The sequence below is a fragment of the Saccopteryx bilineata genome, chromosome 5 (assembly GCF_036850765.1).
Source record: "Saccopteryx bilineata isolate mSacBil1 chromosome 5, mSacBil1_pri_phased_curated, whole genome shotgun sequence".
Classification (NCBI taxonomy): Eukaryota; Metazoa; Chordata; class Mammalia; order Chiroptera; family Emballonuridae; genus Saccopteryx; species Saccopteryx bilineata.
The window spans coordinates 123,608,869-123,627,023 of NC_089494.1; the positions used below are offsets into that span (position 1 = coordinate 123,608,869).

General features: G+C 39.5%; 1 protein-coding gene and 2 pseudogenes across 7 annotated transcripts in view; 1 reads left to right on the forward strand and 2 right to left on the reverse strand.

The window, feature by feature from the left end:
• Positions 1–18,155, forward strand: part of WDR33 (WD repeat domain 33) — a 130,512-nt gene that overhangs the window by 57,932 nt on the left and 54,425 nt on the right. Inside the window, exon 8 of one of the 7 annotated variants that reach the window (XM_066232999.1) lies at positions 15,013–15,323. The exons of 4 other annotated variants lie outside the window; for them this stretch is intronic. In XM_066232999.1, the coding sequence (XP_066089096.1) occupies positions 15,013–15,017 (5 nt within the window). In that variant the 3' untranslated portion in view covers positions 15,018–15,323. 2 more of the 7 variants (XM_066232996.1, XM_066232994.1) reach the window with 2 other exon arrangements.
• LOC136306358 (CDGSH iron-sulfur domain-containing protein 1 pseudogene) lies at positions 9,327–9,871 on the reverse strand (annotated as a pseudogene).
• Positions 17,244–17,324, reverse strand: LOC136307063 (U4 spliceosomal RNA; annotated as a pseudogene).

The window sequence follows — 18,155 nt, forward strand, 5'->3', positions numbered from 1 at the left end:
GTCTGTCTCTTTCTCTCTTTGCCTTTCTCTTAAATCATTAAATAAAATTTTTTTAAAAAGTGGTGCGTTTTAGATGATTGGTGTGAATTCTTGACATGTCATGCCCTCCTGCATTAGTACAAATGGATGTTTAGAATGGTGGTATTGGTGGCTAATGGAGATGATTAGGATGGAGAAGGATCCGGAAGCATGAGAAGAGTAAAGAGAAGTTTAGTGCTCACTTTAGATGAGAGACTTGAGAGTCATTTGCAAATATTTAAAGGACTTTGTATGAAAGTAAGATTAGATTTATTGTATATACGTAAGGAGTAAGGAGGATATAGGATTTCATATTTGGAATATTAAAATGTTAAAATTATGGAAATTTGTTTCCTGTTAGAATGGAATGGAATGGGCTGTTGTGAGAGCTATCCAATCTTCCTTTGCTGAGCTTGTGCTGTGATTAGCTTTCTAACTGTCCCGGGACTGTAGAGGACTGTCCCATTTCAGAGGGACTGTTTGATTTCATAATAATTACCATATTTCCCCATGTATGACGCTCTTATGTATAAGACGGAACTTAATTTTGTTGCCTGAAATTTGAAAAAAATGTAATACATAAAAGTTATTGAACTCAAGTTTTATTCTTCATAAAATTCACACAACTTTCCTGACCAGACAGAACACAGTGGATAGAGCATTGGACTGGGACGCGGAGGACCGAGGTTCGAAATCCTGATGTCGCCAGCTTGAATGCAGGTTCATCTGGTTTGAGCAAGGCTCACCAGCTTGAACCCAAGGTTGCTGGCTCGAGCAAGGGGTTACTCGGTCAGCTGTAGCCCCCCAGTAAAGGCACATATGAGAAAGCAATCAATGAACAACTAAGGTGCCACAACAAATAATTGATGCTTCTCATCTCTCTCCCTTCCTGTCTGTCTGTCCCTCTCTCTGTTTCTCTGTCTCTGTTACATACAAAAAAATATTCATACAACTCATCAGTGTCTGATGATGAATCATTGTCTTCAACAGTGAGTGCAAAAACAAGCATGAAAAGCGGGAAATGCAAGTAAAGCAACTACTATAGAGGCCATAGAGCCATCCCCAGTGCCTGGGCCATCTTTGCTACAATGGAGCCTTGGCTGCGGTAGGGGAAAAGAGAGAGAGAGAGGAAGGAGAGGGGGAGGGGTGGAGAAGCAGATTGGCGTCTCTCCTGTGTGCCCTGGCCGGGAATCGAACCCGGGACTCTTGCACGCCAGGCCGATGCTCTACCACTGAGCCAACCGGCCAGGGCTGCACCCAGTTTTTATACCCCAAATTTTTTTGAAAAAGTGTGCATCTTTTACACAGGGAAATACAGTAACCTAGATTAATTAGATTATTGATTTAATAGGCCATTTATTAACTGATTTTATGTTTTAGGGCAGATGCAAAAGTCTGACAGTGACACATTGATTACAAAGATTAAGTGGGTGGAATATTTCCAGGAGGAAATACTGCCAACTTTGCTCCAAAATTTTTTGTTGAGACATTGTATCATTTTATTAACCTTATTGTTGAAGTAGCCAAATGATTTAAAATGATTATTCATACTTTTAAATTACATACACACATACCTTGAGTGGACATATTTCAACTATACAGTCCACAGTATTTTTATATATTTACACTTTTTTTTGTTTGTTTGTTTGTATTTCTCTGAAGCTGGAAATGGGGAGAGACAGACAGACTCCAGCATGTGCCTGACTGGGATCCACCCAGCACGCCCACCAGGGGGCGATGCTCTGCCCCTCCGGGGCATCGCTCTGCCGAGATCAGAGGAGCCATCCCCAGTGCCCGGGCCATCTTTGCTCCGATGGAGCCTCGGCTGCGGGAGGGGAAGAGAGAGACTGAGAGGGAGGAGAGGGGAAGGGGTGGAGAAGCAGATGGACGCTTCTCCTGTGTGCCCTGGCCGGGAATCGAACCCGGGACTTCTGCACGCCAGGCCGACGCTCCACCACTGAGCCAACCGGCCAGGGCATATTTACACACTCTTGTAACTATCTTTCAGTGTAAGATAGACTATTTTCAAAACTCGATAGATGTCTTTATGCCTCTTCCCACCTAAGCCTTTTATTTGGTAGTTGAGACTTTCAAAGCTATTTTTATTAAATTATTTTTCCCTTTTCACTACTGTTCTTCATTTATTTCATCATTTCATGGATTCTGTCTTTTCCTTGGGTAGTAAAGTTGTCACAATTTTCTTTAAGAACAAATTTTGCAAATAATGTGTTTATTTTCCTGATGAGCTTAATTTACTGGTGTTCTGTTACTTAAAGCAACATGAGTCAGTATATCAAGAGATAGTATTGTTATTATTACAGTCACAGGCTCTGGAACCTGGACGTTAGTCCAGTTTAGCCCTTAGCAGCTGTGTGACACTGAGGGAAGTCACATTACTGTGTCTGTGTCCTCAGCTGTATCATGGGGATTACTAATAGTGCTGATCTTACTGAGTTGTTGGGAAAATTAAGTGGGTTAATACACGAGAAACATTGAACTGATGCCTTAAAGAGCATCAGTAATAGCTGTTGTACTTGTGAAAGCCAACTTCAGAGCTGCATCCATACCTCTGCCTATGTCAGGATAAAAGTAGCCTGACCTGTGGTGGCGCAGTGGATAAAGCGTTGACCTGGAAATGCTGAGGTTGCCGGTTTGAAACCCTGGGCTTGCCTGGTCAAGGCACATATGGGAGTTGATGCTTCCAGCTCCTTCCCCCTTCTCTTTCTCTGTCTCTCCTCTCTGTCTCTCTCTCTCTCTCTCCCTCTCCTCTCTAAAAAAAAAATAAAAAATGAATAAATAAGAAAAAGATTTAGCCTGACCTGTAGTGGTGCAGTGGATAAAGCGTCGACCTGGAAATGCTGAGGTCGCTGGTTCGAAACCCTGGGCTTGCCTGGTCAAGGCACATATGGGAGTTGATGCTTCCAGCTCCTCCCCCCCTTCTCTCTCTCTGTCTCTCCTCTCTCTCCCTCTGTCTCTCCCTCTCCTCTCTAAAATGAATAAATAAATAAATTAAAAAAAAAAAGGATAAAAGTGGTTGTTTTAGAAGGATGTTTTACTTTTCTCATTTAAATGTTCTTCAGCCATTATCATTAGTTGCTAAAGTAGTAATAACTACTTTTTATTTACAGGAAATCCATACAAATGACCACTTGTTAAAACAAAGTTGTCATGATTTTGTAATATTTTCAGCACTTAGAAATTGGCTTTTTTAAGATTTTTTTTTCCTAGAACTAGAAAGAGAGGATGGGGAGCGGAGAGAGATGAGAAACATCAACTGGTAGTTGCTTTACTTTAGTTGTTATTATTGCCTCTCATACGTGCCTTGACTGGGGGGTTCAAGCTAAATCAGTGACCCCTTGCTCAAGCCAGTGACCTTGGGCTCAGGCCAGCAACCTTGGGATTATGTCAATAATTTCATGATTGGTCTTGGCTGGTTTGCTCAGTGGATAGAGAGGTGGCCCACTATGCAGATGTTGTGGGTTTGATTCCCAGTAAGGGTACACATGAGAAGTAACCATCTGCTTGTCTTCCCTTTTTTCTCTCCAGCTATCTCAGCCAGTGGCTCGATTGGTTCGAATGTTGGGCCAGGAGCTGAGGATAGCTCTGTTGGTCCAAGTGTCAGCCTTAGGTGCTGAGGACAGCTTGGTTGATTTGAGCATCGACCCAAGTTGGGGTATCCAGGTGGATCCTGGTTGGGGCACATGCAGGAGTCTGTTTATCTCCCCTGCTCTCACGTCAAAAACATTTAATAATAATAATAATTCCACTTTCAACCTGGCAAGCCCATACTCTAGCTGGCAATCTTGGGGTTTCAAACTGGGGTGCTCAGCGTCCCAGGTCGACACTCTATTCACTGTGCCACCACTAGTCAGATATTAAGCTCTTATATGGAAACATTGAAATATTCTATTTTTAGCCTGACCTGTGGTGGCACAGAGGATAAAGCATCGACCTGGAATACTAGGTCACCGGTTCAAAACCTTGGGCTTGCCTGGTTGAGGCACATATGGGAGTTGATGTTTCCTGCTCCTTCTTCCCTTCTCTCTTTGTCTCTCTCTCCTATCTAAAATGAATAAAGTCTTAATAAAAGTAAAGAATCTATTTTAATTGTTAGATAAATCAAATAATCATTGCTTAGTCACTGTGGTCAAGGTACTGTGCTTGGTTCTTTTGCTGATGTAAATTCATAAGATACGACCTTATAGCTTAAACAGAATTTCCAATAGTTCCCTAGTCATTTCATTTCTTCTGATGTTTTGTGATTTGGCCAAGTACCATGGTAAGCACGAATGCAGGATACTCTGAAAATCATCAGTTTTCATAGCTAGTCATTGCTACAGCACACTGGTCACTGTTATCCAGGCTCTCTTCAAGACACTGTTTACTTTTCTCTGGGGGAATTATAACGTTTTTTTTCCTGTTGATCAGATTTAATTGTAATACTTTCTACCTAGTTTACTAATAAAATGGATGAGTGCGTAGTAGCTCAGGTGCATTGTCAATTCTGTTTGTCATCGTCGATGGGTAATGTGATTAGCAGTAAGTTAGGCGTCTGGGGAAAGTGTGTTCTACATAGTGTTGTTACAGTAGATAAGACTTACATATGGACATCTAATGCCATCTGCGTGGGCCTTGTGAAAACTCTCTGTCCTCATCTCGTCACGGTAGCCATCCAACAACAGACTGGCTAGGTGTGACTTGTTCTGTCCCCAAGGAGGACTTTGTTGCAGGATGGGAGCAAAATTCTTACCTCGGATGGAGCAGATACAGGCCCAATTGATGAAGTGATTCCATGAGCAAACAGGCCAATATTAAAGGAAATATTAGGAATTAAAGATTGTAAGTTCAGTTATTTTTGAAAAATCTTGCTGCTTTGCTGAGGTCATGTAGTCTCAGTGCCCAGTTTAATGTTCTTTTTGTAGGTCCTGGATGCAATATACTTGAAAGTACATACTTTTTGTAAGGGTCAAATCAAATCATTTAGTTTTTAGAAGTTTATGTTAGCCATTTCATTTACATCTTTTTCAATTATATCTGATGTTTTAGAACATTTTTAGTTCTACAGATTTAATGTTTTAATATGTCATGCAGATGTAAATTATTACCGAGAGTTTTGGGTAAAAGTAAGATGTTTATTAAGAGAAAATTTTTTTAAGAGTATCTGCTAGGCTTTTTATTTGATTTATTAAATTCTAGCAAAGAAATGATGAAATCAGCCCTGGCCGGTTGGCTCAGTGGTAGAGTGTCGGCCTGGCGTGCAGGAGTCCCGGGTTCAATTCCTGGCCAAGGCACACAGGAGAAGTGCCCATATGCTTCTCCACCCCTCCCCTTCTCCTTCCTCTCTGTCTCTCTCTTCCCCTCCCGCAGCCAGGGCTCCATTGGAGCAGGGTTGGCCCAGTTGCTGAGGATGGCTCTGTGGCCTCTGCCTCAGGCGCTGGAATGGCTCTGGTTGCAGCAGAGCGACGCCCCAGATGGGCAGAGCATCGCTCCCTGGTGGGCGTGCCAGGTGGATCTTGGTCGGGCGCTTGCGGGAGTCTGTCTGTGCCTGCCTTCCCGTTTCCAGTTTCAGAAAAATACAATAAAAACAACAACAAAAAAGAATGATGAAGTCAGCTACCATAAAATATTTAAACTTTCTGAATTACCTGTTTTAACAAGTTTTTTCCTTTATGTTTTGGGCCTTTAAAAAATAAAACAGAAGAGAACATTTCTGCCTTCCCACAGTCAGGAAGTGAGATAATGACACAGTTCTGGTGAGGAGCTGTGGAGAGTGGTGCCCATGAGCGGGCAGGCACTGGAAGGATTCCTGTGTGACAGGAGGGTTGGCCTTTAGGAGGTGTGCCAGGACTGACAACATGTAGAGCCGTGGTTTTCAATCGCTGGTCTGCCAGAAATGGGGTACTGGTCCACAAAAGAGTTAACCCAGTAATTAAAGACTGTAATATTCATATAACATCAAGGTGGTTAACTCTTTTGTGGACTGGCACTGGTCTATGGACTGGCAGTTGAAAACCACTGATAGATAAAGGTTAGCACTATTATTGAGATCTAGACAATAAAGGGAAATATTTGTCAAGCTTGATCAGGCGGTTGCGCAGTGGATAGAACGTCGGACTGGGATGTGGAGGACCCAGGTTTGAGACCCCGAGGTCGCCAGCTTGAGTGTGGGCTCATCTGGTTTGAGCAAAGCTCACCAGCTTGGACCAAGGTCGTTGGCTCGAGCAAGAGGTTACTCAATCTGCTGAAGGCCCACGGTCGAGGCACATATGAGAAAGCAATCAATGAACAACTAAGGTGCCACAACGAAGTGTTTCTCATCTCTGTCTCTGTCACAAAATAAATAAACATTATAAAAAATAAAGTTTAAAAAAAGGAGATTTATCAACATTGTGGTTTTCCTTTATCATTATTTTAGAATCACATTTAAATAAACGTGCATAGAGTTACCAGGCAAGATATCTGCATTTCTTAAAAAAATTAGATGTGCAGAGGAGGTCAGATTTACTTGGAAAGATCAGCCTTCATACTGGATTACTTTTAATACTATAATACAAAATCAGGTGAAAAGAAATAAATCTTCTATAAAATGTGATGTGTGAATATATAGCCCCTTTTCCTGTAATCTGTTACTGCCTCATTCATCACATGGACTCAGGGTGACCACAGACTTCTTTTTCCTATGATACATTACACAAATAGTACTTGGTATAATATATATTATCTTTGAATAAGTTCTTAAATATTTTTTTAAAAGTGGCTTTCATTGTTACACTGAAGTTATGATTTTGATGCTTGATTAAGTTGTAATGCCTCTCTTAACAAGACAAATCAGCTTGTAATATATGCAACACTTTCTGTGCTACAAAGATAGAGGCTACTGGTGATGAAGATGCTTTCTCTGTCAACCAAACTTTCACACATGTAGGCTCCTAACAAATGATGTGCTTTTGAAGACAGTGACCTTCATATTTGGGATCTCAGACTAAAGCTCCAAACTTTTTTCTCCCAGGGCCAGAAAGGATACAGTTTGTACTTGGGGAAAAGGCATATACTTAAGTTTTTTTAATATATTGATTCTGAGAGAGAGAGGAAACATTTACTTATTCCACTTACTCATGTTGTCACTGGTTGATTCTTGTATGTGCTCTGACTGAAAAATGAGACCACGATAGTCTAACCAACTGAGCTACCTGGCCAGGGCCAAATGGGTAAATACTTCCCCTGTGTCTGATCTGCACCCTTTCACATTAAAATCTTCCAGTTTTATCTTGAAGGTAGGTAATGGGTGATTTTTTTTCTTTAGATTTTATAGGGGATGGGGAGCAAGAAGTATCAACTCATAGTTGCTTTACTTTAGTTGTTTATTTCTTGCTTGTATGAGCCTTGACAGGGCAACCCCAGGGTTTCAAACTGATGACCTCAGCATTCCAGGTCAATACTCTGTTCACTGCACTACCACAGACCAGGAGGTAATTGGTGAATTTTTTCCAAAATTGTTTTTTTTTTAGAGAGAGGAAGGGAGAGAGATGACAAGCATCAACTCATAGTTGCAGCACCATAGTTGTTCATTGATTGCTTCTCATATGTGCCTTGACCGGAGGCTCCAGCTGAGCCAGTGACCCTTGCTCAAGCCAGTGAGTGACCTTTGGGCTCAAGCCAGCGATCATGGGATCATGTCTGTGATCCCACACTCAAGCCAGCAACCTTAGGGTTTTGAACCTTGGTCCTTCTGCATCCCAGGCTGATTATCCACTGCACTGCTGTCTGGTCAGACTCCCAAGGTATTTTAAAAGCTGATTTTATAGTTGATAATTAAAAAGATATTTCTGACTTTTATTTGGTGGAGACAGGGTGTTTTTTTTTAATTGTTCCCCTCAGGTTCATCAAGACTTCTAGTTCTTTTTTACATTTTTAAAAGAATTTATTGATTTTAAAGAGAGAGGAAAGGCAAGAGAGACAGAAACATCACTCTATTTCTGTATGTACCCTGACTGGGGATTGCACCAACAACTTTTACATAGTGAGATGATGCTCTAACCAACTGAGTTATCCAGCCAGGGCAAAACTTCTAGTTCTTAATTTCTGTGTTTAAAAAAATTTTTTTGACAAAATGCTTATTTTATTGTCTATGGATTTGTTTGTGCTGTAGAAACTTGTGTCAGCATCCTTTTTTTTTAAACCTCTGTCTGGTTGTGATTAGTAGAAAAATAACAAAGTGGAAGGCTTTGAACATTAAAAAACTTTTTTTCAGTGAAAGTACATTTGAAAATTTTGCTTTATTTTCTTATAGCTTACCTATTTAGCTATATCATAAATGCTGTTGTTAAGCACTGTTGTTAGAAGAGGTACAGCCTTCTTTTACCTTTTCCTTATATTTTGGTTTTATTATTATATGGTGTTTTCCTGAAGTTTTTATTTATAAATTCTTGTGAATCTGGGTGTAGTCCAGACACCTGAGCACACCTTCAATTGAAATGACTTTTTTTTTTTTTTACAGAGCAGAACGAGAGTCAGAGACAGGGTTAGATAGGGACAGACAGGAACGCAGAGAGATGAGAAGCATCAATCATCAGTTTTTCGTTGTGGCATCTTAGTTGTTTATTGATAGCTTTCTCATATGTGCCTTGACCGTGGGGCTACAGCTGACTGAGTAACCCCTTGCTCAAGCCAGTAACCTTGGGTCCAAGCTGGTGAGCTTTGCTCAAACCAGATGAGCCCGTGCTTAAGCTGGTGACCTCAGGGTCTCAAACCTGGGTCCTCTGCATCCCAGTCCGACGCTCTATCCACTGCACCACTGTCTGGTCTGGCTGAAATGACTTTTTTTTTTTTTTTTTTTTTTTTACAGAGAGAGTCAGAGAGAGAGAGAGATAGGGACAGACAGACAGGAACAGAGAGATGAGAAGAATCAATCATTAGTTTTTCATTGCGACACCTTAGTTGTTCATTGATTGCTTTCTCATATGTGCCTTGACCGTGGGCCTTCAGCAGACCAAGTTAGTAACCCCTTGCTTGAGCCAGTGAACTTGGGTCCAAGCTGGTGAGCTTTGCTCAAACCAGATGAGCCCGCGCTCAAGGTGGCAACCTCGGGGTCTTGAACCTGGGTCCTCCGCATCCCAGTCCGACGCTCTCCACTGCACCACCGCCTGGTCAGGCTGAAATGATTCTTGATGAGCTCCTGCTCAGTCTGCTAATCAGCTTGGCCAGATAGACTTTTTTTGTTTTTTTAAGAATAACTTAATAACTTCAACATACAAAGTATATTCTGAAGCAGTTATATTAAATGTAAAGAAATTGATCCTTTACCAGACCAAAATAACCCACAGGCCATAAGGTTGCTTTCACTTTTTTCTTTTCTTTGTTTAAACAAATGTGCACCATGATGGTTCAACAAGTAAGGCAAATACCATGATTATGAAAGCTGCAGTTTGCAATATACCACATCTAGAACCCAGAAAAGGTGAACTAGATAAAAGTGGTAGTCATTCTAATTAAACAAGCAGGACAAGTTTGTTTGCAGCATCAGAACTGTTGATTTAAGTTTCTTTTCTCTTGATGATCAGAGGTCCCACGTTGTCTCTAGTTTCTTTGTTGTGTTTTGTGGGAGCTCCTTCACAGAATGGGGAGTTTTTGGACCTCCAACAATGGCAGTACACAGCTTTATCTCCCAAATTCTCCGTGTCAAATGCATGTACAACCTTGGGATTGTCTTTCTGAATTTGAAGGTTTACCATAGATTTGTGCGAAGCTCTTTAACATAAAATCTTTTGTAAACTAGATAACCAATTGCGGCTGTTCCAGTATTAATAGTAACTGCTGCGATCCATTCAATTTTTATGCTGGAAGTCAGACTCATGGTTCTGTTGCTTGTAAGGCATGTGCACAGGACACTGAACAGAAACGGGCTAGCCCTGACAGACCCAGATAGACTTCTTTTTATGCCTTAACAAGTTTCACTATGGTTGTCAGTAATGCTTTTTACTTTGAACTTTTCCACATGTTTTAAGCACAATCTTGACATTAAATGAGAAGTGGAAGAAACTTTATACCAAAACCATCCAAAGCTGCCCTCTACATGCATTTTGAGAGATTATTCATGTTGTAATCCTAAACATTTAATCTTTATTCTATTTCATAATTAGCATTCACAAATGTCAGTGCTCTTCAGTCAAAGACAACCAGGAACACACATATAGCTGGACAATTTCAATTTATTACTTGCTGCAGGAAAGTCAGAGATCATAGGCAACCCTAGAGTGTCTTAGTAACAGGGTGTTCAATAAAGATTATATGACAGGATTTGGCTTTGGTTAATATGGTGGAAGGTACAAGGAAGTAAGCACTGTCGGTAATTTAGCATAAAGGTAGTGTTTGGTATTGAGTTGTGTTGTGACCTTGATTTTGTCTTCTGCAGGTTTCAGCGACTGAATTTGCTGTTTAGTGAGATTCTCCAGTACGATAACAAAATGTAAGAGTGTAGCTGTACATGTCAGATCAGTTTTGTCATAATGTCGAGGCTTACCTCTGAGCATCAAATTAGTTTTCAGAGGTCAAGGGCTAGCTTTTTTTTCTTTTTCTTTTTTTTAAGCATTTCAATCCAACTGATTTTTCCACTATGAAGGAACCAGCTGGGTAGGTGAAGATTTAGTAATAGTGACATATCAGGTATGCTGCTGGGACAGTTTGCAGCAATACTGACAGTTATGTTTTTATAAAATGGTGATTGGGAAGCATGCCACACATAGCAGTTTCCAGCTGACTAGGTGTGGTTAGTGGATAAAATGTGAACATGTTATTTTTAAGAAATAAGAGACAGAGGGACAGACAGGAAGAGAGAAAGATGAGAAGCATCAATTCTCCATGTTGCACCTTAGTTGTTCATTGATTGCTTTCTCATACATGCCTTGACTGGGGGCTCCAGCTGAGCCAGTGACCCCTTGCTGAAGCCAGCAACCTTGGGCTCAAGCCAGTGACCTTTGGGCTCAAGCTGGTGATGATGAGATCTTGTCTATGATCCCATGCTCAAGCCAGTGACCTCAGGGTTTGGAACCTGGGTCTGATGCTCTATCCACTGCACCACCGGCTGGGCAGGCCTACATTATTGTATTATAGTTCAGAGAATAGTATCTATGATTAATGAAATAGTTTCGTGACTTAAAAAATGGTAACTTTTAAAAATAAGATATTTTTGGAGCATCTGCTCATGCCAGTCTGGAGACACCTGTAAAATATGAAGGTCTTCAGAACAAAATTTGTCTCTTAGTAAACTGCAAGATAGGGTTTTCTATTGTATCTCCACTTTGAATAATAAATTGTGGGCATTCTCATTAATACTGAATATACTTAATACTTTTTTATCATTTGGTTAAGCTTTAAAACTAGAAAAGTTGGATTCATAGTTAAGACTTAACCTGCGTACTTTTTAAAAGTCTAGTGCATTTTGGATAATGTCCCGTGGAATGGGAATTCAAAATGTCCAGCTCTATTAGACAGGACGCAGTGTCAACAAACCCTCTCTTTATGCAGTACTGGTTCTGCCATTAGTCTGTAGAACTTGCATATAGAAATAAATGTTAGCATGTTTTGTTGTTTAAGTCTTTACAGCTTCATGATAGCTTTGAATGTTTTCGAGAAGCTTGAAAACCTTTAAGAAGAATGTAGATTGCATAGGTTTATATATATTGGTGCTTTTAGTGGAGCAGCAGTAGCATTAGAATATTGTTGATTTGGACCAAACTATGAATGATAATTTTCAGAATAGTTTTTCTTTTAAAGACCATTTTACACAGAAATACGTGTTCATGTTAGATTTTAAACACTCTGTCATTTAGATTTTATTTACTGAGTACCGCATATATATATTTGCATGGAAAAGGCATTCCAAAGTTACCACAGTTTTCAAGATTGGTAGGGAACTTACTATAACCATTTTTATCTGTGACTAAATTATGTGTGAATGCCAGAATGTATCTTCGTGTAATTTAGGCACGTAGGTTTTGGGTATATATTCTCTTGGTTTAAGTGCCTGGATAAGGTTTCGTATTGTGAACCTAAATCTCTGGGCCACAGTCCACTTTTATACACACCACAGAATTCACTCTTATTATTTACTATAACCACTGGATTTTTATTTATGTCTTCTTTATAACTTTCCACTCACCGGAAGGATTTATGGGGAATAGTACAGTTTATTATGTCTTTTCAGAGTCAATGACTGTAAGTATGTAATATGTAACTTTTTTCTATAAAAAGGGCTAAGTATATTATGGTTTGTGTATTTTTAATGATAATGGATTAGTGTAATTTCTGTTTACAATGGTTAAATGACTATGAAGAAGACATTATTACTATTACTGAACCTTTTCTCCAGCTGTTCCAAAATTCTAGGTACAGTCATAGTTTCTACTTTACTTGGGTTTGTTTATCTTTTGGGCTGCTTGAAACATTACTCATTTACAAGTCAGCTGGTTTGGCTCTGAATCCCAGTTCAGCCACTAGCCAAGTCAGTCTTTCCCAGTTTGTGTCTCCTTCTCTGTAACATAGGGCTGATGGTACCTACTTCTCAGGGTTTTTGTGAGGGTTCCAGGAGTGCACAGAAGAAGGCACTGCACATGTTGCCGGCATGAAGCCCAGTCTGTAATCCTTGCAAGGAAAGATGCTCAAAAGCATGGAGGGTGTAGAGAAAGTATCATATTTAAGTTGACTTAAGAAGAGGTTGGCAGTGATTAGGAATGGTATAAAGGGTTTACTGAAGAGGAGCTTATTTATTAATACTAGACTAAGAGTTAGAATGAGGCCTGACCTGTGGTGGCACAGTGGATAAAACATTGACCTGGAACACTGGTCGCCGGTTCGAAACCCTGGGCTTACCAGGTCAAGGCACATATGGGAGCTGATGCTTCCTGCTCCTCCCTGCTTATGTCTCCTCTCTCTCTCTCTCCCTCTCTCTCTCGCTCTCCTCTCAAATGAATAAATAAAATCTTAAAAGAAATGTATTTTTTTAAAAAAGCGTCAACCTGGAATGCTGAGGCCACCAGTTTGAAACCTTGAGTTTGCTTGGGCAGGGCACATGTGGGAGTTGATGCTTCCTGCTCCTCTCCTCCTTCTCTCTCTCTCTCTCTCTCTCTCTCTCCCCCTCTCTCTCCCTCTCTCTCTCTCTCTCCCTCTCTCTCTCTCTCTCTCCCTCTCTCTTCTCACTAAAGTAAATAAATTTTTTTTAAAAACGGTGATGGGGCATTTAGATATAATTATCTTATTTCCAGTAGTGATTCTTAGATTTAGGATAAAACCTAAGAATAAATTTAATTGTATTATAAGCCACATTTAAATAAATAACATAAATGGAACTATGATTTATTTTTAAAACTTTAAGTCCTCATATTTCTACACTTTCCCTGTCATCTCAGAACCACAGTATACCTGGAGGCAATATGTCACTCTCCCCATTTCCTGTGCACTGCTCCCAGACTACTGTTCCTTTCCTTTGTTTGGTTGCTTGCTTCTTTGTTTTTGAATAGGTAATATATTTGAATCTTTCCTGAGAACTGCTGGCTGTTTTTTTGTCTGTTTTTTGTTTTTAATTCTAGTCAGGTAAATTCTTATCTGATGTGTGTAAGATATACTGAAGAACTCTAAATTTATAGCAGAATTTTCTTTTAATTGCTACTTTTACTAAGTTTATGATAACTTGGAAAAATATAAAGGCTTACAAAATGATATATGTTGTGTGGATTGTTGATTTGACATTTTAATAGACATTTTAAGTTAGATAAAAATTAAATAATTCACTGTAAGAGCGATTTCTATAACTAACTGTGGGCACATTGTAAGTCTTTATGTGTTCTGTTTTTCTTTATTCTTTGTCTCCTTTTATTGTTGCCTTTTCTGAAAATGAGTAGTGTAAAAACAACAGTCTTTGAGCACAGTTCAGGTTGAGACGTCTTCACTCTGCCACATTATTTTGATTTTGTGTCTAGTGTGATGGTTGAAGATGAGAACTAAAGACCAGAGACTGGGGGGGGACTTCATGGCGCCGCACACCTGATATCACACCACTACCACAGAGCACAGTCTGCAGCCTTGCTGTGGACACCGGCTAAACAGCATTCTTGCCTTGGGGAACATTGAGGACATAAGTTAGTGATTTGTGTGTGGTTTACTGACAAAGAAATGTGTAAGCTGTGGTCTTACACATACACAAGTGTGTTCTTCAGAATATAACCATGAGACGAAACCTACTCTCAGTACGTATCCTTTAAGAAGTGTTTCTGCTACTTAAAATGGATTTAGTTTGGTCTTTCTACATCTTGTCACTAGGAAGGTGACATGATAAATAACAAAGCAGGCTGACCGCATTATCAGCTAATGATCTATATGGCTCACACCTTGGCTTCACTAGCAGCATCATTCCCTAACCAACCAAGCTGAAGACCAAATGCAACATTTAGATGCATTTTTTCATCAGATGTATTGTGTGTATCGCATCGAAGTAAGATTTGGAGAGAGTGGTAAGGTTTGGACTCTCACATTTCTACTGTATATCATTTGGGAGGCTGAGCTCTATGGTGCGTTCCAGGGGAACGGAGGGGTGGAAAGGTAAGGAAAGAATCGGGTGGGATTAATGTTGAAGCTGTTCTCTGAAGAATTTTTTACTTTTTACAAAGGTAATCATAAAAAGTTCAAACAATTACATGTAAAAAGTCAGCATCTTTTTCACTTTTTCAGGCTCACATTTAGAGGTTGTTATAATTCTGTTAATAGTTTGGTGTGTATGTTTCTACAGTTCTTGTGCATAAAAAAAATGAAAAACTACATGAAATGGGATTATACTACATATATTCTTTTGTTGTTTACTTCTGTAATGACACAGTATATAACGGTCATCTTTCCATACCATCTACTACCCCAGTCTTAAGATATTTAGGATTTGCAAGAGGTTTTTGCTAAAACACAGTTGTGTACTTTATAGTTGTTCCACTCATATACATTTTCCTTTAGGATAATCTTCAAACAGTAAACCTGGTGGATCAGAGAGTATGAACATTTAAACTGTTGGAAGATCTGGGTTCTGAGTTATCCTCATCGTCTGGAGTCATTAGCGATAACGTGTAAGGATATTGTGTGGTCTAGCCAAAAATTCTAGCAGTAACAATTTAACATTTTAGGAAATTTCCACCATTTCAAAATGTAACATTTAAAAAAATTATGAATAATATGCATACGTAGTAAAAATCTTTCTCTAACACCATAAATCAATAGAACTCAAAATGTAAAAATGTGCTCATCTTTTACCATTCCCCAGAGATAATCTTTTTAAACAATTAAACTAATTTAAAACAATTTATTTCTGTGACTACCATCGGAATTTAAAATAATATGCTTACATTTCTTGATATATCTGTTTGACACAGTGTCTCTTTTACTTCCTGTCATGAATGTTGAGGAATTTTTACATACCTATACCACCAACTGTTCCTTCTACTTTCTGGGTTTTGTTATTATGAATTGTAGCTGTGCTGATGGGTTTTTTGGAAGTTCTTTTATAGCTTTAACTGTTCTTAGTTCTTTATCTTTTGAACCACCAACTTCAGCTACGTTCCATGATGCACCATCATGTCACCTAAGGAAACCTGTGCCCTCAGCGACTTTATACCTCTCTCGCTTTTGTCTCCATTTACTTGAACAGTGTTTTGGATTTTTTAACCAATTAAAATTCTAAAAAATGAAAACCAATAAATAGTATTGCTACTAGGAATGATACTATTGATTGTATCAATAGTATTATATAAACCCAAGTATTATAATTGGGTTTATAGTAAATCCTGTGGTAGTTAAAAGTTGTTTTACTTGAAGAATGTCAAGATCAAGTGAGACTGTTTTCTTTATCATTCTATAAATTGTTGAAAATAATTAGAAAATTTAGTTTTCTGTAGTTTTTCTTGCAAGTTTAAATTCTTTCTCTTAAAATGATTTTAGTGAGAGCTGAAGGGGGGAAGAGAGAGAAGGAGGGAGGTAGGGGGAGAGAGGGAGAGAGGAAGTTTGATTTGCTCCTGTATGTGCTCTGACCAGGGATCCAAGCGGCAACCTCTGCGCTTCAGGACAAAACTCTAACCAATCATGCCACCCGGCCAGGGCTATTGTTTTTCTTTTTTCTTCTTTTTTTTACAGAGACAGAGAGAGTCAAAGAGACGGATAGATAGGGACAGACAGACAGGAATGGAGAGAGATGAGAAGCATCAATCATTAGTTTTTCATTGTGACACCTTAGTTGTTCATTGATTGCTTTCTCATATTTGCCTTGACCGCGGGCCTTCAGCAGACCGAGTGACCCCTTGCTTAAGCCAGCAACCTTGGGTCCAAGCTGGTGAGCTTTTCCTCAAACCAGATGAGCCTGTGCTCAGGCTGGCGACCCCAGGGTCTTCCTCCTCATCCCAGTTCAATGCTGTATTCACTGCGCCACCGCCTGTCAGGCTATTGTTTTTCTTAATGTCACTAAAAGCCTATCCTTACCAAATTTTTTAAATTTTGCAATATAGTAATAAATAGAGTTTGTTGTTTTTGAAGACGTTTCTTTACTCGATTCTCTGACATCGCTCTAATTTAGACTACTAATTGTTTTCAATGCCTGTGACTGCACTCATGCTGGGGTTTCTTTACCTTCCCGTTAAGACCATTTTTTTCCCTCCAGTTTACTTAGAACAACTTACTATAGTTAAATCTATCTTTTTATTTATACTTTGGTTGCTCCGCTACTGCCCACCATGAAAGCTGGAACACCCACTAGTGGGCGGTAGGGACTAGATTGACTACCACTGGGCTAGAGCATCATTCTGAAATGCAGAAGTTGCCTGTTTGATTCCCAGTCAGGGCACATACAGGATCAGATTGATGTTCCTATTTCTCTCTTTGTCCCCCTTCCTTTTTCTAGTATCAATAAAATAAACAAAAAAATAAATTTCATCTTTTTGCCCACTGTAATCTTCAATCTCAAATCTTTATTTCATTGAAAGGGTTTTTTTTCTTAAATTATCATTTGCCATTGTCTCTGCTTGTCGAACAATTCAATATATAAGTACTGAAATATTGGGAGATTTCTTTTACTTTATTTTCATAAGACGGTCTTCAGTCATACCCAATCTGATATTCAGCCCTTCTGATAAAATTTTTATTCTATTAACTGTATTTAATTTCTAGGATCTTCTAGTGGTTCTCTGGTCTTTCCATTTTTCATAGTAGCAGTTTTTTTCAATTAGCAATAATTGCGCCTCGGATAAACCTCGTTGGCTATGATACTGCTACAGTACAAAACTGTGGCTTATTTTGTCTCTTTTAAATGAAGATGCCCATTAAAACTTTTAGCATAGTATTTGAGATGTTTTGTTTGATGTGGACTGTTATTATTTGTTCTTCTTAGGATCACTTTATTCGTTTCTTTATCCTGGTCTTTCTCTTTCCTACTCTTTGATTTTTCTCAAGGTTGGCCAGGTATTTGAATGTAGATTTGTACTGGTTAATACAAGTCCACTTGCTCAAAGGGTTTTCCCTTGAATACTAGACCTCACTATACAGAGAGAAAGAGAGGGAGAGAAGGAGAGAGAAAGATACCTGACCAGGCGGTCGCGCAGTGGATAGAGCATCGAACTTGGATGTGGAGGACCCAGGTTCGAGACCCTGAGGTTGCCAGTTTGAGCGCGGGCTCATCTAGTTTGAGCAAAGCTCACCAGCTTGGACCCAAGGTCGCTGGCTCAAGGAAGGTGTCACTCAGTCTGCTGAAGGCCCACAGTCAAGGCACATATGAGAAGGCAATCAATGAACAACTAAGGTGTCGCAATGAAAAACTGATGATTGATGCTTATTTCTCTTTGTTCCTGTCTGTCTGTCCCTCTCTCTGACTCTCTTTGTGTCTCTTTAAAAGAAATAGAGAGAGAGAGAGTGTGTGTGTGTTTAGTGAGCTGGGCAGAAAGTGCATTTCCCCCTTCCTTCTATATCTGCTCCCTTCTTTCTGATTCTTTTCCCTCCTCCTTTCCTTCCTTCTATATCTGCTCCCTTCTTTCTGATTCTCTTCCCTCCTCCTTTCCCTCCTTCAGGTCTTAGTGTGGTGTTTTCACAAGGTTTGTGCTGATTTCTTTTTTTTTTTTTTT